The sequence below is a fragment of the Rhamphochromis sp. 'chilingali' genome (genome assembly GCF_963969265.1).
Source record: "Rhamphochromis sp. 'chilingali' genome assembly, chromosome: 2".
Classification (NCBI taxonomy): Eukaryota; Metazoa; Chordata; class Actinopteri; order Cichliformes; family Cichlidae; genus Rhamphochromis; species Rhamphochromis sp. 'chilingali'.
In genome coordinates, this window is record NC_137930.1 from 56,711,028 (window position 1) to 56,733,785 (window position 22,758).

The window sequence follows — 22,758 nt, forward strand, 5'->3', positions numbered from 1 at the left end:
AAAGCTATAGCTCTGCCATTACCTTTGGAAGATGTCACTGTGCTATAGAAGGTCAATACTGATCACCCACTCTCACTTAGATAGATAGATAGATAGATAGATAGATAGATAGATAGATAGATAGATAGATAGATAGATATCGCAAAGACAAGGAGCAAGATGAAGCACCTTCTGTTTTGGAGGTTTGTCTTTTCAGCTTTCAAAATCTGACATTAAGACATTCTAGGTACATAAAAAGTTTTTCATTTTACTTTTCATAACGGGCCAGGTTATTAGCACATAGCTTGATGTCTTCTCGTTGTTTTCTGTCAGGGTTATGTTTAAGCTTGCGTCTGAACTCCTGAAATTGTTATTTTGGTTATAATTGGTTTTTACTGACTTCATGTTCATATTATGACTTGCAAGTGAATAATGACTGTCTTCCATTTTGACCATTGGTATTTACTGCACATTTAATCCCTTGGAAATGGTATTTACGTATGTCTGTGAAGGTTCTCAGTCATCCAGGTCATCATAGTCTAAGGAGTTTGGAAAGAAAAGCGTCTGGACTTTAAGTAGCTTGAAGACGTCCCACCTCTCGTCTGAGAAGCTTCTTCAGTTCTAAGGTCAAATGGTGGAGAGTCCCAGATTTTTGCCCTATAGGAGTGTCCCCTCCAGAGGAACAATTGACCCCCTAATGATCCTCTACCTAATCACACGAGCCAAGGTGTCACCACGGGTGTAGGTCACAATTAGCCAAGGTTTCAGGTGACCTCATTGTGAAACCGAGCCCCACCCTATCACGTGATTTCCTGAGGTCAGAAGGCCCAGGATGTGAGTGGGCGTTAAAGCGTCTGGGAAGGGATCTCAAAACTGGATTATAGATGGCAGACAGTTGGTGTCGTAAGCCACCGCCTCTGTTCAAAGATGGTCGTTCAAGGTGGACATAGATGGCTTCTTTCACTCCTCTTTCAAACTATCTGCAGTGAACGTTACTTTTAAAATGTATTCCTCTACAGATTACAGAATACATGCCCAAAAATGTATTTTGTAACGTATTCCGTTACATTACTCAATGAGAGTAACGTATTCTGAATACTTTGGATTACTTAATATATTATTATGCTTTTTACAACTACACAAATGTACTATTGCTGGTTATTAACCATAGGAATACCAACTAGATTTTTAAATCTTAATATAAAATAAGTAACAGTAGGGTGGACATTAGGTAAGGCACTTTTTGCAGTGATCTCGTATAGAAAACTATTCCGCGCATATATGAAACAGGTCTGCGGCTCCAAACCGTAAAGGCATAAATCCGTAAAGGGGCCTCTGGCTAATATGTCGGGTTCCGTGTTGGGCTTGTAGCCGAAAACTAGCTTTACTTTGTTGTCTGGGTTAACTTTGCTAGCGAGGGACAGAGAGAGGCGTTGAAAGGCTGCTCCAACGGAGCTTATTGTTTCGGAGGAAAACACGAACACGGTCGAGTCTTAATAGCTTACTTACAACTTGGCTCGTCAGGCACTCTTTCTGGCTGCAGTGGTTATTGTATTTACATGCTTCCAGCTCCCGTTTCTGCTCGGTGACAACTCGTATTTTTCGACTATTTTTCTCCTTCCCTCGCGTTTACAGACACATAACAGATATGGCAGTCCATTCTCCCTGCACCACGGACTACACTGCCCATGACGCTACATTCTTTAGGGCTATGCCTGTAACACTCTGCCTATTGCCTTCATATTAAATCATTTTTGTGAATAATTTTAAAAAATATTTCTTCACGTCATTATGCAAGTAGGGGTGACATGGCCCGCGAGATTGAGACACAGGCATTAGAGCCTCTTAATGCGTGTTTTGTTAAAAATACAGAGGGCACAGGAAAATACTGCTGTGTAATCCATTCATTTCAACAAAGTAACTGTATTCTGAATACCACCTTTTTAAACGGTAACTGTAACGGAATACATATTTTGTATCTATTATACTCATATTTTGTATTTTAAATACGTAACGGCGGTACATGTATTCCGTTAGTCCCCAACACCGTCCATCTGCATCTAAAGGACAAAGGTCACTCCTTCGAGCATGCCAATGTTCACTTTTCAATGTTCACTGAAGAAGTCACTTGGATGAGTGACGAAATATTTCTCCCACTGAAAAAGCTATGTCCAGATGAACAGAATCAACTTTTGGGGAGACTTGGAAAAAATTTTAATATCATCCAGATAAACAAAGATGAAAACATTTACAAAATTTCCCTAGTATATCGTTTACTAGAGCTTGAAAAATGGCAGGTAGTTAGTGAGTCCAAAAGGGATTACTGTGTGGCCTAAAGGAGCGTTGAAAGCTGTTTTCCATTTGTCGCCCTCCAAATGCAGAGATCGAGTTTGGTGAAAATAGTGGCCCCCTGAAATGGTTCAAAGGCAGAGTTAATGATCGGAAGAGGGTATTTATTCTTTACTGTAATTTCATTCACGCCATGGTACTCAATGCATGGTCGAAGAGTCTTATCCTTTTTGCCACAAAGAAAAATCCTGCACCTACCAAAGAAAGAGGACAGATGGATGATGGCTGCTGCCAGAGACTCACAGATGTACTCTTCTATAGCATCCCTCTTTTCAATCTCCCTTTTCCCTCAGGCAATTATTGATCCTGAGTAAAAAGGAAACGACGCTTTTGAAAGATGACAGTTCATCGTGAGTTAACTCATCCTTCATTTAGTGAGTGAGCGCTTCAACAAACTCTTTGGAGATAGCTGTGCGAATTGGGTCTCCTCGTCCTCCACAAAAGAAACACAGTTCCATACACTTTTATGTATTTGAATATGTAACATGACTTAATGAAGACAAAATATGGACAATAATATATGGAAACAGTGACTACTCTAAACCAGCGGTCCCCAACCTTTTTTGCGCCACGGACTAGTTTGTGTCCAACAATATTTTCATGGACCGGCCTTTAAGGTGTCGCAGATAATTACAACAAAATAAAACCAGTACAAGTACCAAAAAAAAGAAAGAAGATTTATTAATAACACATGGGAAAATACCCAGGGAAACCAAGTTAATGATAAAAATGATTTAGAAAATTAACAATAAAAAACGATAAAACCCTGAAAACCATAAATTTCACACCTGAGCCTCGACTCTCGCGGCCCAGTACCAAATAACTCACAGACAGGTAGCAGTCCATGGCCCATGTTTTGGGGACAGCTGCTCTAAACCTCTTCTTTAACAAAATGGGACCTATTTACCTCCACAAACAGCATTTTTACTTTGTGATTAAAAGGGACCCATCTATCTCTATAGTTTGCTGTTTCAAGTTATATTGACAAATATATTTTTCTTTTTAACCCAAATAAAAAAAAAATGTTCAAGAAACCAGTTTTTATAGATATGCTTTCACCCCTCTGCAGTCTCTAATCTCGTTGCAGTGGCAGTGCAGGGTCTTCCGGTGTTGCTTGGGATGAATTGCTAATAGACTGCACATAGTGAGGTTTGGATAAACTGACTCTGGCTGACTTTGGAGAGCTCAGGCAGCTATTTTAGCTAATTTATTTATTATGTAATTTCAAATAAAACCTCTTATTTATGAAACTCTGGTGTTGGTCTCCATATTTATGTTGCCTTTGAGTCAGGTTGTAACAATATATATAAAAACTGGTTTCTTGAAGCTTTGAGCCTTTCTTATACTTTTGGATGCTCAGTTTGAAATTCAGAAGGTCATCTTGACCATATCTTCATATCCAAATCCATGAAGTTACAGCAATGCGATACTTCTGTTAGCAAGCATGAACAGCTGTACCTGAAAAAGGGTCGGTGAGTGTATATGTGTATGTTTCTGCTGTGTTGTACGCGATCACAATAACACAAAATAGGAGTGGCAATAACTGTTTTTAACTTCTTCTATACAGTAAATGTAATAAAGCACTATGACTACCCTTTGTTTCGATTAAAGGTGTCCCCATTAGAGAAACTCTGGTCCAAAGGTCAGTTATGACCACCCACTCCCACTGTAGTTTATAACCTTCTCTCACTCCATGAAAGACAGCACAAAGGCAAGCAGCACGATGACGGGCCTTCTGGTGTTGGGGATTGTGTTCTCAGCCTTCCAAATCGGCTATTCCAACATTCCAGGTATATAAAACTTTTTTTTCTTCTTTAACTTGCTAAACAAAAAGAATAGCCGAGCGCTTTTTTATACGTGAGGTTTACTTTTCATTATCAACCAGGCTTTCAGCTCACTGAGCTCATCTTTAGTGAAAAATCACAAAGACTGGAGACTTGTGTTGCTGTTTTTTTTTTGTTTAGTTTTTTAATATGTACATGATTGGTGACCAAAACTGAATCAAATAGATAAGCTTCACCTTCAGTCCTTTCAGCCCAACATGGCGATTCTGTTATCAGTTTTTCTGAGATGAGTGGATGAACTGCACCACGCACTGGTGCAGTGTGTGGAATCACATAGAGTGTTGCTTAGACCTATTTTAATCAGTTCAATAGGAAAAAAAATGTTTATATTTATTTTGCAAGTCTAACGAGACATAAGTCATGTAGCGACTTCCAACTGATGCCAACAATGACTGTTTTCACTCTGGCTGTTTACCATACTGTAAATGTTATTTACATATTCTTCACGACTGCACAAAGCACTGAGATCGTGTTTGTCTGAGCCTGACCGTTATGGACATGCTGAGCTAAAACGACACTAACGCACAACTTCATCTCACTGCACCACAGAGTAATAGAATAGGAAAGGGTGCAGCTTTTCAGCACCCATAAGGTAATAGCAGGTTAAATTAATGGATATTTAATTGAATTAAAGTTTAACTATGTTTATAAAAAGTTTGAAACCACTTCCTTACTGTGAAACCTATGAAGGGCGGGAGAGCTGAAAATGTGCCATAAATGATACTTTTTATTGCCATCATAAAAACAGGGAGTTGGTCTCTGCTGATGAGGTTAGTTAAACATTAGCTACATTTCTGTTTGAACATTATATTTTAGAGTATACTATATTATGTGTATTATTTGAAAACCAAAACATCCACTCAAATTTTTTTTTGCATATAAAATGTTTCTTACATTATGTTCTTTCTCATCCAACAGAATTCTGTCGACTACCTGCTGATGCGGGTCAGGGAACAAGCTTCAACTTTGCTGTGTATTATGATGTCAGCAAAGATCAGTGCAGCCCTTTCCTGTACAACGGTGAAGGAGGAAATGCTAACCGTTTCCAAACTGAAAGAGAGTGCTTGAGAAACTGTTCAGTCAATGCAGAAGATGTCTACCCTATGGATGGTAAGAATCATTTTGAATAAATCGTTTTCTAACCACTTACAACTTAATATGCAAAATCCAATCCAAACACACACAAAACATCTTCTGAAGAACTTGGGAACATAAACTAGCCCTGGCCTAGGCCAGACAACTCCTTCAGTGTAACTGACTGAGAGAGAAACTGACAGAAGAAAAAAGAAAAATGATCATTGTGTCGCATATTATCAGCACAAAAACCTTTTTTAACAGTTTTGTCCACATGCAATTTCTTTAAGTCCTAAGCAGCTGTAGGAAGGACAGGGGCTATTGAGTATTTGCAATGCGCCACCAAGTGGTGAAAGAGCACATCTTCCTAAAAATAAGTAAATGACTCGGGTGATTTGCCTTACAGTTATAATTAATCAATCAGTTAATTAGCAGCCATTGTTATGGATACTCTCAGTGATCAGTGACGATGATGTTTTCTCCCCACAGCTAGGAAAGCTTGCCACTTTAAAAAGGTGGAAGGTACATGCAATGGAAAATATCTGAGGTACTACTATGACTCTGTTTATGACAAATGCAAAAGATTCCTTTGGACCGGATGCCTCGGAAATGGAAACAGATTTTTTGACTTTATCAGCTGCAACTCCACCTGTGCTGGCATCCATGGTGAGCACACACATCTCTCTTTTACTGTCACTGTTACATGTTAATATATCAATATGTTATTGAATATTAATTAATGAGTCAGTGTTAATTTAAAAAAAACACGCAGTACGATAACATGTTTTTTGTTTGTTTTTTGTTTGAAGTTGATGGTAATGAGGCAGAGGAGGATGAGCCAGACACTCCAATTGGTCAGTAGACACACTTTAACCTTAAAGGACATAATGTGAGAAAAACAGATTGTTTTAACTATTATGAGTCAACTTCTCACTAGCTTTTTACTTAGCACCATATCCATTTACACAAACCTTATTGTTAAACTGCCACCCTCTTTAACAGCGATCATCTGTGGAGTTTTGCTTGCACTCATCGTTGTTGCTATCATCGGAACGGTGGTTTTCCTAACGCTTAAGTCAAAGTAAGAACAATTTTGTTTGCCTTAAACGAAAAGAAAGATCATTCCCCACTGGTAATGGCAATTTTTCTACAATTACTTTAATACTCGTTTTACTTCCTGTAGGAAAAAGAAGAAGGGTGCTGGGAAAAGTAAAGAGCCCCAGGCTGATGCGCCTCTTCAGGCAGAGAGAGACATTGAAATGTCATAGAAAACTTCAAAGAGCAACATTTAGATTTTACCAGCTTGGTTTTGGGCAATAATCCGTCCACTAGTTTTGATTTCCTTATAACAGTCATTACATTATTGAAATATTGTGTTTTATTTCATTTCTATCTCTTAATTATTTTTTAAGCTTTGATCAATAGAATTAGTCATTGTTAAATGAATAGAAAATAGATTGTTGTAATAGTAGCAATAGTTAAATAATCAAAAAAAAAAAACCCTGAAAGACTTGCATCAATAATTTGGGGTCATTAGAACCCAGGCAGTGTTTTACACAAGCATTCAAACATAGGCAGGAGACAGGAAACAAGTTCACATTCGTTTGTTGCTTGAAAGGCTGTTAGTAGTTTGAGCTCATAATATTTCACTGTTTCCAAAACTGCATCGACACCTGGGGATTTGATGAAAAAACGTCTGAGGTCTGAATGCACGTGCCAATTCGAAGCCCAGCACGTATATTTAGAACTGTTTTTTGTACAATGATGTCTTACGCACTCTCTGTGATTATGTTTTCTTACTCAGCATTCGTAACTCTTGCACAGGCAGTAATGATCTAAATATAAAAAACGCATTCCTTCCTATCTTCTCACATCTTCATATTCTTCATTTAGTATTGCTTTATTTTGTATTGTATTCAGGGTATAAAAAGTATTCACAGAACATGGAATGTTTGATTTTAATAAATGTGCTGGTAGAAATTGATCTTAATGTCTTTTTCTATTTTTTGTTAGTGAGGAGGGATAAATGTTCAAAAAGACTGGAAATATCCTGAGCGTTGTTTTACTTTACAGGGTGTTCTTCTTAAGGTGCTTTTGTACTGTTTGAGTTGGAGCAAAGTTGAAAAGTGATCAAATTCAACTGTAACATTGTCTGATTGGTTCAATAAAAGATGCTGTTTCTTTTATTTGGATGTTAATTTTTTTTCATTGTTAATTCCAGAAATACAGCTGGGATATATGCAGCTGCATTATTGGCTAGAATGTCCCATGCTGCAGAAAGTGACTTTTCTTTAAAATTAAAAAAACATGGGTCCTTGTCCAATCTCGTCATCTGCACCTCCATATGGCTAATTTTACAATTAGCTTTGGGCAAACAGGATAGAACTATTTGTAATCTGCAGAGAGGTAATCACATATTACATTGCAATCTTAAATCTTTTTCATTCATTGGTATTTCCTGACTTCCATGTGGGAATTATGCAAGTACACACATACAGTATCTGCTCTGGGCCTGATGCAGGCTGTAATGTGTACAGATGGACTTTGGTGTTTTCTTACCATCTAGGAGAGAGCTACACTACTCTCACAGAATCAGGGGTTAGGGTAGATAATCAACATTCTTTTGCTTCATTTCCATGACTACGGTAGAAAAAATACAGCACACTTTCAGAAAGCTATGTGGGCAGCAGGAGCTCATTTTTAAAAAAAATCAGTAAACAACATGTGAGACCACTACTTTATTAGGGTGAGAATAAGGGTGAAAATTACTATTCATCTGACCGCCCGCCTTTTGACTCGTGTGAAGAGACACCAACATATTACTCCGGTGATTGCTTCCCTTCATTGGCTTTCAGTGACTTTTAGAATTAAATGTAAAATCTTACTTTTGACTTATAAAGCGCTAAATGGCCACGCACCAAACTATTTGTCTGACCTTTTAGAGCTTTGTACGCCCTCTAGAGCCCTTCGATCAAGTGATCATTTACATCTTACCTTACACAAGTCTAGGATGGTTCATAGAGGGGATCAGGCGCTTGTGGTTGTGGCGCCGAATATGTAGAACGATCTACCTCTCCACATTAGAAAGGCCTCAACTGTCACTTTTTAAAAATCCCATCTTAAAACATATTTTTTCACTTTGGCTTTCGATACTACATGAGAGTTACCAATTCTTTTTATCCTAATTTTCTTTTAATTTTCTTACCTGTTGTTGATGTTAATGTCACTGCTTAATTATTACTTCTTTTTTTTTTGGTCAACTCTGTGTTGTCATTAAATGTGCTTTATAAATAAATAAATGAAATCTGCTTCTTAAAGCAAACCTCTAATAAGAGAATCACATGCATGGTCAAGATGTCCTGCTGAAGTTCAAACCAAGTGTCAAAAGGGGAAACAATGTGATTTAAGCAACTTTGAATGTGGCATGGTTGTTGGTGCAAGACAGACTGCTCTGAGTATTTCAGAAACTACGGATCTACTGGAATTTTCCCACAGACCATCTCTAGGGTTTACAGAGGATGGCCTGAAAAAGAAAATTTATACAGTGGCAGTTCTCAGAGTGAAAATGCCTTGCTGATGTCAGAGGAAAATGGTCAGGCTGCTTCGAGCAGATAGGAAAGCAACAGTAACTCAGATCTTAGTCGTTACAACTGAGATATCTACAAGCGCATCTCTGAATGTCGAACATTGAAGCAGATGTACTACGGCTGCAGACGACATCAAGTGCCACTGCTGACAGCTAAAGGTGGGAAAGAGAGACTTCATTAAAAAACTGGGACAACAGAAAAGTTGGAAAAATGTTGCTTTGTTTGATGAAACTTCTGCTGTAAAATTTGGAGGGCAGAGTCAGAATTTGGGGTAAACAACCCCAAAGCATGGATCTGTCAATGGACCAGAATCTGTGATGAATGTTCAATCTATGCCAAAAAGGGATTAAGGAAGCACTGAAGCCAAAACGGGGTCCAACCTGGTACTAGAAATGTGTAACTAATAATCTAGAAGTGAGTGCATGATAACTTTTAATAATGGGGTGAATGCGTTGGGACCTTTAAAGGTGAAGAAAGATTAACCCTGCATTACTGCTTATTACTTGACACCTTCTGCAAAGGGGACCAGTGTCAAGATCTAGTTTTTCTTTGTTATTTCACTTTATAATGTATTCATGTGGAGCATAGTCCTAAATATGCTAAATAAATTTTAGCTATGTGTAGATTATATTAGAAACTATTCTCCAATATTCAAAAGGCACATGTTGCAGTTTCAGCTAATGTGGTCAGTGGATTAAGGCCCTAGTTACTGACTACTTTCTACATTTAAAGACACTGTGTAATAGGTTCATCTGTTAGTTGTTAATGGTAAAAGTTCACTTTTTTCATAGGTTACTTAATCAGTGATATGTAATTTTAACAGACCATGAAGCTTTACAGGTAGAAGTAGCATCTGTCCACGTTTACTCGGTTATTAAATGGTAACAAAATCATTAAGTAATTTTTTAGGTATGATTGAATAATAGTAATTTTTCATCAACATCCCAGTTGACCAGAATGATATCCACATAAAAAAAAATCTTAAATATTGATAATCTTGTATCGTCGCGTTTTACAAAATTGATGTAAAGTGGTCGTGAGGCCCAAGAAACAAATTATTACATTTCCCTAATAATTTGGCAAACAATCTCTATCCTCAGATTTACTACAACTCAAATCCCAGCGATTAATTGCAGAGTTACGTGGTGACACTGTTAAAGTTTTTAAACGTTAAAGTCCCCTTTGTCACCTACAGGACAGCACACGATGCCGAAACACGAAAATAGACGTCATCATAAGCTCGCATGCGTGTTGGCGACCGAGGTTTAAACAAGGGAAACTTACTAATGACCTGCGACGAAAAACATAACAAAACAAAACGTTATAGAGGACGTGGCAAAAATTGATGTTAATATTTGTGTAACTACTAAGAACATAACCTTTACTAGTGTTATAAGCTACTTATGCGTTTACATGCAATTTCAAAATGAAAATAGCTGCTGTTTTGTTAAAAACTGGAGCAGCAAAATATCAGTAAACATGACAGAAAGAGCTGCTGTCCCAGAGTAAGGTCGATTTACAACGTGGCTTTGGCCAGCTTTAAGCAGCAGTTAAAAGGGGGGGACGAAAACGGAAGTGGTGGGAAAAATTCTCTGGTTAAGTTTTTAATCTTTGTCTGTGTGTGTGTGCCGGCAGACAGTACGTCACTTCCTCAAGTTATTTCCATTTGTTTGTGGAAAGCGCCAGCAGTTATCTGGTACCTCTTAACACCAAGGATAAGGTTACGATTTCATCTTACAGTATGTGCGGGTGGAAGCAGCGGCTCTTTTTATTTATGTAAACAGTTTTAATGTGAAATTATGGAAGCTATACAATAGCTGCATAACGCGTCGGCGTAAGCAAAAGCAGGAAAACGTGCGTTCGCCACCAGAAGTAGTAGATCTGCTAACGTTAGCTAGCTAGTTTTAGGTTAATTGGCTAACTATTGTTAGCTTCCCGGGTCCCGGTACCGTTGGTGTGTTAGTGCTGGTTATAAAGTCGGTTCACTCACAATCGTGAGCTGATGGAGTGCCCTCATCTGAGCTCAAACATAAGCGGTGCCTTTGATTCTTCCAGGTTCCCTAACGGTACTCCGTCCTCCTGGTGTTGCAACGGTAAGAGGAGCGTTTTTCTGTCTTTCATTTTACTTCAGTAAAATTAATTTCGTTGTACATAAGCGTAGCTCGGTGCGCAGTATTTTTGGATGCCAACTTGTGAGCAGACTGCCATATTTCTGTCTGCTAGGTAAGCACTAGCCACGAGTCAACAGCAGATATCGCAAGGGCAAATCACAATTCGCCATATCTTTATGGCTGTTGAGAGAATTATTCATTTACATATGCGAGTTCATTAAACGGAGTCATCTTTTATGTTCAGTTTGCAGGTCTAATAAAAGTCCATGGATTTGCCTTACCTGTCTGATGGTTCATTGTGGACGGTGAGTTTTGGTTTTGTTTTGTCCGCTAAACCGCCCTCTTAGTAATTTTATTAAGGAAGCTATTGACTTTGGGACAAACAACTTCAATCATTCAGTCACTTAAGGACACACTAAATAAAGCGGTGTAGACTGCAGCCGGTGGTCACTGAGATGACTGTGAAAAACCCTCAGTTGTGATTTTAATATGATCGATCCTACTGGCCCTAGCCTGTGCTTATTCTGTTTAATAAAACGTAAAAAAATATTCTGCCAAACCTTTTTTTTTTTTAAACAAAAAATGTGTTTCCAGAATTCAATTCACATTTGTAAGCTTTATAACACAACAGACACTTGTTAAACTTCTGGGACGGGAAAAAACACTTCTGATTTTAAAACATTCCCCTTGTGTAATTGCGTAAAACCTTTTAACTAAAAATAAATACATTTTTGAGCATAACTATTGAGTCATTTCAAGGAAATTCCAGATGTGTGTTTATAAAGCTGTCTCTTTCCTCATAGATATGTCAATGGGCATGCAAAGAAACACTTTGAAGAGAATCAAGTCCTTTGTGTTAGTCAAAGGAAGGGTGAGAAACATGAAAAAGAGAAAATCCATCATTCTGTTTGCATGGACTGCAGCAGCTACAGTGTGTTTTGGTAAGTGTTCTCTCTGACTACAGTCTGACTCATCTCTTACCAGTCAGAGGATTGTGTTGTCATTTAAAAAAATAAAATGATCCAACTTTATTAAAATCTGTATCGATTGTAATAATTTCTTCCACATTTCTATGCTACCGGAGAAAGACGTAAAAATATTAGTATATTTGTAATAATAATATTTTGTTGTTAATGTGTATTTAATAGTTACAGATGTGATGAATTTGTTGTGAACGACACCAAACTTGGGCAAGTGCAGAAGTTGCGGGAACATCTTCAGAGTTTAGAAAAGTAAGTATTAAACAATATGTTCCTCATTTTACTGTCATGGTTGCCTTTTACTGTTTAAAAAGGACAACTTTTTTTGATATCTCAAGAGTAGGGCTGCAATGATTCATCGAGTAGTTCGATTATAAAAAATTGTCAATGCAAATTCTTTGCTTCAATGGTTCATTTAACACACACACACACCATTGTGTTAAATGATATAAATACGAGTTTTTCACCTGCATTTGTCACGAAAAACAGAAATTCAAACATATTAAGGACCAGCATGTGAATAAAAAGTTTGACAACATTAAGCCCACACAGCTCCCAGTTTTGAACAAAAACACAACAGCAGCAGTGATGATGATGCCGACATAATTAAACGCGTAGCTGGAGTTTGTATACAGAGGTGGAGCCACGCTGAGCTCTGACTGAGTGAAAGAAAACACAGGAACAGTGATCATAGGAACAGTGATCACCAATAAAATCCTTACTGGGAAACAGCTAGCAGGAGGTCGTCATCAAAGCACCTGATCAACAAACTCAGACAAACTTTGTAGCTGCTCCATCCACCGCCATTTGTTTTACACCGCGCAAAAATCTGCAGTAAACCTCCAGAAGTTGTATTAAAATCTGCAGACGAACTGTTAACTTAGTCTAACACCATGTTTAAATTATACAGCTTACTGAAGGCTGTTTTTACATTGAAGTGAAACCTGCAGCAAACAGGGATGAGTCTAAAGGGGGGATGGAGTGTAGTAAACTATAATAATTTCAAGGCTTTTGTAACACTGTTCAGATTGAAATTGAAGTAATATAAAATATTGTATTAATTAAATAGCTTTTTTTAAACAATACAATGAAAAATGTACATGGGCCAGTACATTCTGAGTCATTGTCTTGGTGGTTGTTAAGCTGGACACTGAATTATTATCAGTATTAATTAATGTCTACAAAACGTCTGTTTCGACAACACTAAAACATCAACATAGGAAGAGCCTTCCAAGAATACAGTAAAGGTAAGTTTTTATGCCTTAGTTTAGTTTTAGAATCAGAATACTTTATTGATCTCTAGGGGAAATTATTTTGGTTACAGTGCTCCAGTATAAACGGTAACAAAGACAATACACTAAGTAAGAAATAGACACAATATATACATGACTTGTATGCATATAAGTCACTATTGATAAATAGCTGAATAAGAGGAGAGCATGTGCAAAAAGGGTGTAGCTATTGCAGTATACAGTGTGTTAAGTGGATGAGTTGTACAGGGAGATGGCCACAGGCAGGAATGATTTCCTGTGTCATTCAGTGGTGCTTTTTGGTACTCTGGTGCTCCTGTGACTGACCAGCATGTCATGCAGTGGGTGGGAGGTATTATCCAACATTGTCTTTATTTTGGACAAGTTTGCATATACATCTTGTTTTATTCAAGTTTGACCTTTGACTCTACTTGAGATTATTTCTATAGTTCTGCATTAAACAAAATGTTTAGTTAAAAATGTAATTCAGTATGGCATGTTTGAACAATCAGAGAGTTTAGTTTGTTTTTTCATTAGAAATTTTGTAAAACAGTTCAACTTAAAAATATTTCAGTATCGATAGATTACTTGATTACTAAAATAATTGATACCTGCAGCCCTACTCTAAGAGTATGCTAGGCAAGTTAAGACATGCACCAAAGTAATCTGCTTTATCCAGGTGACGCAAGTAATCTTTTCTGCTTACAGTTCAGCACTAATGGGTGAGCGACAGAGGAAAAGGAAACTTCAGGACAGCCCAGCAGGAGATGGCAAGCTGTTAAAAGACAGTGTAAGTAATAGTTCAAGGCAAATGTTTGCTGCCTTGAAAAAAGAAGTAAAGATAGCAGCTACTTTAGAATCACACTCCCAGCACAAAAGACTGCACCACTCTTAAAACTTTTGCAAGACTATTTTTTACACTGTGGTGCAGGGCTTCAATTAAATGAGTCACAGCGTCTTTATAGAGCTGTACGCCAACTGACTTTAAATGTTAGCTTACAGCAGAATTTTTCCATATGGCTTTAAACATGCACATATACTCGTCTCCCTCAGGATGGCGTGGCTCTATGTGCTACAGGCCTGCGCAACCTTGGAAACACATGCTTCATGAATGCCATTCTGCAGTCCCTCAGGTAAGTGCACTGAGGACGAGGTATGTGGGTGATGAACCGAGTCTGTGGCACAATTCAGTGGCTCTGCCCCTGTAGAGCCAGGGCCCCACGAGCAGTCATCCTTTATTAATATAGTCTGGGGCACAGTTAGGGGGATTACAGAGGCTGCTTGGAAACAAGACACAGTCAAAGGCCAGGTTTCCCTGATAATACACATTTAGTCACAATGCTAAAGGATTAGAGCAGTGGGGTTCCACATTTACAGACAACGAAGCTAGTATTCTTGCAAAATATCTTTTTTCTTTTTTTCATTTTCAATATATTGATTAGTAATTTGAACATCTAAAAAATGTCACGAATAAGCAAATTTGTTGCTTTGAATTTTATTTTGTCAGGTTGTCATCACCTGGCAACTTCTGCTGCCTCTTTAAAGTCAGTGAATAAATAATTAGATGTATTAAGACAGTTTCAGCTGTAGTTTTTTTTCATTCATGGTTGCCAACAAACATGAAAACAAAGGTTAAAACCTTGTGTGGACCACAGCATGTTTTTTTCAGGTTTTCCACACTTACTCTTGCTTTAAAAGTCCAAAGGTTGGATGTATGTTAGGTTCCAGCATCATCCCTTCAAATATGAAGTTAACTTTGTTTGAAAGCATGTACGTATATTATATGTAACTTTGAGCCACACCTCTTAATCAGTGAATTCAGGCCCTTTAACATAGCTGTACAGTGGGGCAAAAAAGTATTTAGTCAGCCACCGATTGTGCAAGTTCCCCCACCTGCAGTAATTGGTGCAAATTACTGACCTCTGTCATCATTTTAAGTGGGGGAACTTGCACAATCGGTGGCTGACTAAATACTTTTTTGCCCCACTGTATAAAATCAAGCACCTATCCATGCACTCTTCCTTTACCAACATTTGTGAAAAATGTATCCAACTGTGTGGGAACCTTTAGAGAAGGGAGCTCGACTGTCTCGCAGAGCCCGACCTCAACCCTATTGAATAACTTTGGGATGAATTAGAGTTTAGATTGCAAGCCAGGCCCTCTTGTTAAACATTAGTGTCTAACCTCACAAAGGCTCTTCTGGATGAACGGGCAAAATTGTCAAAAGCCTGTTATACTGTATCTGCAAATAGATACAGAAGCTCCTGCAGATGTTCTCACCCAGTACGTTTGTGCATATAGTGTATTTGGAACTTGGATCCTCGATCCCTATAGTGAGGTGATCTGGTAGGTGTGTTATACTGGGGTATTTTTACTAGAAGCATTTCCATATTTTCAGGATAACACTGCTTCAGTTCATGGGGCATACTGGGACATTGCTATTTCAACTAAAGGTTTAGAGACTTTTAGAATGCGAAGGTGCTTTGAACCTGTTCTCCCAGCGTTTAATCGTCCAGCATTTTATTTTGACACTCTCCTGCTCTTTCCTTTAATTCGTGACCTGTCTGCTGATGTTACGTTTGAGACGACTGATGGCAAAATTTGTTTCTTTGACAGCAACATCGAGCAGTTCAGCTGCTATTTCAAGGAGTTGCCTGCTGTGGCTCTACGCAGTGGTAAGACGGCAGGAAGAAGGATGTACCACACCCGCAGCCAAGGGGACAACAGTGTGTAAGGTCCTCTTCTGAAGGAGGGACGATTTATGGGCAATAATTAACGTTAATTTCAGCAAGTAAAATTGGCAACATTGTTAGTTGTGAGTGGTTCTGTAAGGCATCCAGTTCTAATGTTATTGCTGAAAAGGAAAAGATGGGTAGGCAAATGAAGAAGAAAAAATCAGGTATAATTTAAAAATCCAGAAAATTATTTCGGTTAAGTCTAAAATAAAGTTTCTTTATGTTGAACAGATCTTTGGTGGAGGAATTCAGGAAAACTCTCTGTTCCCTATGGCAAGGGAACCAGACCGCCTTCAGTCCAGACTCCTTGTTTTATGCCATATGGAAAATCATGCCAAGTTTCAGGTACACCCACATTGTAAAAACTGTTTTCTATAAGTTAAGCTGCTAATGCAGAGCAGGAAACTGTTTCCGTTTCAATTCTGTTGTTGTTCCGAAGTGTTACCGTTTTTAGTCACACTACTAACAAAGGTGCATTGTGTTTCAAAAAACTGCAATAAACCATTGTGAGTCATTGCATGAATGCAATTTAAAGCTGTGTTTGTGTGTGCAGAGGTTATCAGCAGCAGGATGCCCATGAATTCATGCGTTACTTACTGGACCACCTCCACAGGGAGCTACAGTACAGCCGTAACGGGGCGTCTCATCCAGTCTCACCTCAGGATGGAGTCAGACTCTCTAGTACAGATGGCAAATGCTGCACGTGAGTCCTTCTAACCATACACTGATTTTGCTTTTGTTGTCTCAGCGGGATCCTGAATTTTTTTGCATATAGTTAATATTTCCTACTTTTTTCCAGTTAACACAGACTAGTTGTAACAATATACTATCGGCATGACCATATTTAGCAGTAAGTCACTATAACTTGAATGTAAAAGCTACTGCATGTTTTGTTTTTTTTATTCTTTACAGAAATGGGACCGCCAGTGTTGTGACATCCATTTTTGGTGGTATACTTCAGAATGAAGTCAACTGCCTAATTTGTGGGACAGAATCTCGAAAGTTTGATCCATTTCTTGGTAAGACATAAACGAAACCACACACTGAGCGGCTTTTGTTGTCCCATACAGCAAAGTTCATGTGTCAGTGTTTGGCAAGATAACACAAAAATAAATTTGGGTTTCTGTAGCAAATCTTTTTATTGTTGCTCTACATCATAAAGCAAATAAATTAATGAAAAGCCATTTATTATAGAGTTATAGAGTTAAACTTGATATAGCCTGATGGTGCGTGACACGTCATGTTTTTCCCCTTGTGTGTTTTTTACTCAGATCTGTCTTTGGACATTCCCAGTCAGTTCAGACAAAAGAGAAATAAGGACCAAGAGCCAGTGCCAACATGCACTCTACGTGGTAAGTTTCTTGTAGTCAAAAATGATCTTTTATAGGCCTAGTTTCAAAGTTTGTGACACTAAAATTCTTCAGAGCTTTTCAATTTTTTTGTGTGTATTTGTTTTTGTTTTTCTTTTAGACTGCTTACATAGCTTCACCGACCTGGAAGAACTCGATGACACAGAGCTGTATTACTGCCATAAGTGTAAAAAGAGACAGAAATCAACCAAGAAGTTTTGGATCCAGAAGCTGCCAAAGGTTTTTTTATATATATATATATTTTAATATACACTTCACTGTATCTACTATTAAACTATAAAAACATATGTTTGCTTTTACTTCTTAAATAAATTGCACTTTTGTTTCTACTCATAGGTTTTGTGCCTGCACCTAAAACGGTTCCACTGGACTGCCTTTTTGAGAAACAAGGTGGATACCTATGTAGAATTTCCACTGAAAGGTCTGGACATGAGAGGCTACTTACTTGAGGTGAGCCCAACACTCACAGCCTTTTTATTTTCTTTGTTTTTCCACAACAGCTACATTTAAGAGTCAGATCAAATGCTGATCTGCAGTTTAATCAGGAGACCGTAAGATATGCTTTTAATGGCAGATAATACAAAGGCCAGAGTAGGTTGGTGAGAAAACACACCAGCTAAAATTCATAAAAACTGCAGTAAATGTTTGCAGAAATTTGCTACAATTTTGCTGGCTCCTAAAAACTCACAGTGCTGTATCAGTAAACACTTGTACAGCCAGTGATGATCATCTTTTTCCATTTTTCTGCTCTTACGACAGAAAAACAAGTTCACAGAAATTACCATTGTGGAAATTGTTGGTATCCAAGTCAGTGTGGTAGGAAAGATCACAACAGGAACGTAGTTTACTTATGCTAGTTTGAATTTTTTGTAATGAAGCATTATAGTTTTGTTACTTAAAAAAAAATACATTTGAAAAAAGTAACACACATTTATCTAAATAAGAATTTATATCAACACAATGGTAAAAACACATTGTGGTTGTTGGCAGTGACACTGATTGTGATTGGTTGATGAGGCTGGTGTCCTAAAATGTACACGAGTGCTCTGATTGATAATAAAGTATTAAAGAAATATGCTAAATTATTAACAGTAGTGCACAGACCTGGGTTGTTAAACTACCATCTGTAGCAAATGCATTTTTCATTATTGGATCAGTGGTTACCACCTGCATTTGTGACTTTCTGATAGATCTCCAGCTGGTTACGTAGGAGGTCCGTGCTTGTGTTCACAACTTTGCAAGATGCTGTGATGGCTGATTCACACCTATGTCTGATTCGGGGACATGGAGTGTCTATTTCATTTCATTTCAGAGTGCAAACAGTTTTATACTGGGCATAAACTGCTTTTGATTAGATCTTTATGTAAGGTCTGGAATTCAGAGTACTTGTGACAAGTATTAATCTTGTTTGTCTGAATGCTCCAGAGCTTCAGGGGGTGCTATTCTACAGCAAATCGCTTTTCTGACCGCTGTGCAATAAGTATGTCAGTTTTTTGTTATAATACGAGAGCTTCTCCTAACATACAACCACAATTCCTAAGTAGTTGGGACACTGTAAAATGCCAATGTCTCATAAATCCATATTTGATTCATAATTGAACATAGAAAACACATCCAGTGTTTAAACTGAGAAAATGTACATTTTTAAGCAATATATAAGCGAATTTTATATATTTTATATACAGCAACACATCTCAAAGGAGCAGAGACAGGGTTACATATAAAGTTTAGCATTTTTTTGCTGAAATATGCAAGGCCAACCTTGAAAAAGATGTCATCTGGATGCTCTAAAACCCATATGTGCCTTTCAGTGTTGATGGTGTCTTTCCAAGGCCTATTTCAAGTTCCAGTCACTCGTGCACTCCCATACTGTCAAAAAGGATTTCAAATTTCGATTTGTCTGATTTGTCTGTCTTTTAAATGAGCTTTGGCTGAGAGAAAACTGCAAGGTTTCTTGATCAAAGTCACATATGGCTGCTTCTCTGTATGATGGAGTTTTCCATGACAGAATCATGTCTGTTTTTAATGCATTGCTGACTGAGTGAAGATCACCACATCCAATATGGATTTTAAGCTTTGTCCCTTTGTCTCCAAATTCTGTGAATCCTTTCATTATTATGTACTGCAGATAAAGAGTTGTTACACATTTTTTTAGATGCCATTTTTTGTGGATTGGTGAACCTCTGTCTACTTCTGAGAAATTCTGTCACTCTAAGATGCTCTTTTTTTGCCCAATCATCTGTTGCCAATTAACTGGATAAGTTGCTAATTGCTTCTCCGGCTGTTCTTTTAATGGGGCATTCGTGAATAAGCCAGAATTCAGGATTTTTGAGTTCCCATATGGAATTTGATGTGGAATGCCCACTCAGCTTTTATTTCTCATTAGGAAAGTCGGTAGAGCCCACCAACCCTGAGTTAGCAATCCAAGATGGAGTTGAACGTAAACAGTAGTAAAACTTTTTTTTTTTCTTTTTTGTTTTTACATTATTTTGGAATTGGGTTTGTACTTTAAAATTATTAGCAAACATAAATCTTTAATGTTTGTGTGACTTTTTTTTTTCAGTCCAAGAGCTCAGTTGCAGATCTGCTCCTTTTGCTCTGTCAACAGATAAAAATAGTCTTGTACATTGTTCTTCACACAGAAGGTCAAACAACACATGTACACAAATACAAGCAATGAGTGAGAGCTCGGGATGTTGGCAGCTAATTTGCTAAATAACAGGAAAAACTGGTCTAGTCAAAACGACAGAAAAGTCCTCGGAAAACATTAAAAAGTGAACAGAATTTAAACCATTGCAAACACACACTGAGTGAGATTGTTTTGGCTCTGTGAGTTCAGCAGTGCTAGCAGCAGTGACCTTCTTTTCTGGGAGCTTCCACATGAAGAATGTGGTCACACCTGGCCTCGGCTGCTTGGCTCTAATCCAGTTTATTCCGGCGAAGCTGATATACAACTGCTTTGTTTTATTTTTTGTTTGTTTGTTTTTTAAAACATCAAAATACTGCAAAACAGCCTTGTTACCATGGTTGTTACTTGCTTTAATCTGTTCAACTGCCATCGAAAGTGTGGTGAACTGGAAGTGGTCAGTGTCCCTGTATCCCAGCTCAACCAGTAACTGCTATTGTACATGAATAAAATAAGAAAAACAGGCTTAACTGACTCGTAATTCTGGTACTGACTAGATCAGGGGTGGGCAATCTCAGTCCACGAGGGCCGGTGTCCCTGCAGGTTTTAGATGTGTCCTCGAACCAACACAGCTGATTTAAATGGCTAAATTAGCTCCTCAACATGTCCTGAAGTTCTCCAGAGGCCTGGTAACGAACTAATCATGTGATTCAGGTGTGTTGACCCAAGGTGAGATCTAAAACCTGCAGGGACGCCAGCCCTCATGGACTGAGATTGCCCACCCCTGGACTAGATAGTGCAGCAGCGTTTAAACACGTAGTCCATTAATCGCGTACATCTCTACTCATAACTGAAGGAGTGTAAACTGTTTTGATTATTATCTGTCTGCCAGTTTGTGGCTTGTATCCACTTCCAGGTGTTAAGGGCATTTCCACAGCATTTTCCTTTTGCTCTGTTGTTTTTGCAGCCAGAGAAGTCATTACCAGGGAGCTGCCTGTATGACCTTGTTGCTGTCGTGGTGCATCATGGATCTGGGTGAGTAGTTTAACATTGTTGAGTCTGGCTTTCCTGATTTGTTCGATGGCGTAAAATGCGGTAATTACACAGCTTTCTTAGTCAAGAAGCATCCATGTTTAGAGGTCATGAATCAAAGCTATAATTAATAACTGATTTAACTTGATGACTAATTATTTCCTCTGGATAAAAGGGCCAGCTTGATCCATATTTTGTTTTTTGTTTTTTTTTTTTTGTACAAGTGTATTTTTTGTGTTGTAGAAGAATAAGGAACTGAATCCTAACATGCATTCAAGACTGGGCTATGGATCTGTGCATTATTATCTGCCAGCTTTGAATTACTGTATAGCCGGATCACATCCGCTTTGTGAAAGCTGCAGTTTAAAAATTTATGTAGCCGCTAAAAGGCATTAGGCTGCAAGTCCTTGAAAACACATTTAGATTCAAACAGAATCAAAGTGCTTTTGTCTTTGGCCTCTAGGTGGCAGTGTTGCACTGCTGATATATTGTCGAGCTGAATTCTCCCCTATTGCTTCAGCAACGATAGATGAACTCTTGCATGAAAGCAGGCAGCAGAATATGACGTGTGTTTGTGTTCACAGGGTTGGGTCGGGGCATTATACAGCGTACGGCAGCCATGAGGGTCACTGGTACCACTTCAACGACAGCACAGTGACTCTGACCAATGAGGATACAGTGAGGAAGGCCAAAGCCTACATCCTCTTCTACGTAGAGAGGACTGGTCAGGTGCCCTCTGACACAAGCGCATCAAACAGCACAGCCACGAATAAGCCTGCTGTGGACGCTGCAGCTGTGGACAGTGTTTCTCCAGAAATAGTTTCTCAGGACACAGTCGTAGCCGATACGGTAGCTACAGATCTGGATTTTGCGGACGCAGCATCGTCACACGAGGACGTCGCGGGCGAGAAAGAGGAGGTAGATGTGAACAAAGACATGGCTACACTGGCTGAGGGTGACACAGTATCAGTGAAAGCTGCAGCAGATGCAGATACCTCAGACAAGGCTGCAACAGAAGAATCTCACCAAGCTCTACAAACTGTTGCACAATAAATAATTCTTTGAGATTTCACTGCCTCAGACCAGCTCGTGACTTTTGTTTCGACTTCACCTCAATCACATTTGTCACCGTGCTTGATTATAATTTTCACATAACATTCACATTTTCACTCTTGTGTTATGATTTGTTTGAAAGCGTCATGTTTTAACTTGCTGCTTAATTTGTTTAGTAGACTTTTTGCATGTTTTCTCTCGATGATGTGCCCTCATACCGAGGTAGACTTCTCCATATCCAATAGATTCCAAAGGTGATCGTTTAAAGTTTAACGTATTGAAGCTTTAGCCTTGGAAAACCTCAGTTGGTCCAATGTTTAGCCTAGACTGAAGAGATTCATTGTCAAGAACACTGTGTAATATTTGGCATTTCTATTGTTTTTAAAGTTTCACATGTCATATTTTTCACCTTAAGAGCCCAGTAGTTCTGTTTTCCAGTCATTAGAGGATATTTTAAGATTTAGAATGCAATGCATTTGACTGACTGGTGCTCATTAGGGCTTTAGAAAGTTGTTTTAACTTCTTGACCAGAACCAATGTAAAAAGAAGTGATCATTCTCAAAAAGTTTGCCTGTACTGATGCTGGAGTATCATGTAACATTTTATGTTGATTTGAAATGGCCATACACGGGGACCTGAAGTGAAATTCTCTTCAAATGTGTACCAGGCAACATGAACATGACAGAATACAATGGAGAACATTTTATTAAGATGTTTGTGTTGGGCTGTTTTTATCATCGACGGCAACCGGCCGACCCGCTGCAGTAA

The 22,758-nt window shown here is 38.4% G+C and overlaps 2 protein-coding genes across 3 annotated transcripts; both read left to right on the forward strand.

The window, feature by feature from the left end:
* Positions 1 to 4,029: 4,029 nt before the first annotated feature.
* On the forward strand, positions 4,030 to 7,390 carry LOC308391666 (thrombin inhibitor hemalin). The gene is made up of 6 exons (XM_080874324.1): positions 4,030 to 4,118; positions 5,091 to 5,282; positions 5,736 to 5,912; positions 6,056 to 6,100; positions 6,249 to 6,327; positions 6,430 to 7,390. The coding sequence occupies exons 1-6, from the start codon at positions 4,052 to 4,054 to the stop codon at positions 6,512 to 6,514; spliced, it is 645 nt and encodes a 214-aa protein (XP_080730450.1). The 5' UTR covers positions 4,030 to 4,051; the 3' UTR covers positions 6,515 to 7,390.
* Positions 7,391 to 10,478: 3,088 nt separating this feature from the next.
* usp3 (ubiquitin specific peptidase 3) lies at positions 10,479 to 22,696 on the forward strand. Of its 2 annotated transcripts, none has more exons than XM_080868799.1 (15): positions 10,479 to 10,926; positions 11,189 to 11,249; positions 11,748 to 11,885; positions 12,093 to 12,176; positions 13,883 to 13,964; positions 14,228 to 14,307; positions 15,791 to 15,904; positions 16,141 to 16,254; positions 16,523 to 16,612; positions 16,822 to 16,928; positions 17,181 to 17,261; positions 17,380 to 17,498; positions 17,616 to 17,729; positions 20,873 to 20,940; positions 21,522 to 22,696. In XM_080868799.1, exons 1-15 carry the CDS (start codon positions 10,836 to 10,838, stop codon positions 21,988 to 21,990), a joined length of 1,812 nt encoding a protein of 603 aa, XP_080724925.1. In that variant the 5' UTR covers positions 10,479 to 10,835; the 3' UTR covers positions 21,991 to 22,696. The 2 variants fall into 2 exon arrangements, with proteins under 2 accessions (XP_080724925.1, XP_080724924.1); XM_080868798.1 differs by having other exon boundaries at positions 10,480 to 10,926; positions 16,463 to 16,612.
* Positions 22,697 to 22,758: the final 62 nt, after the last annotated feature.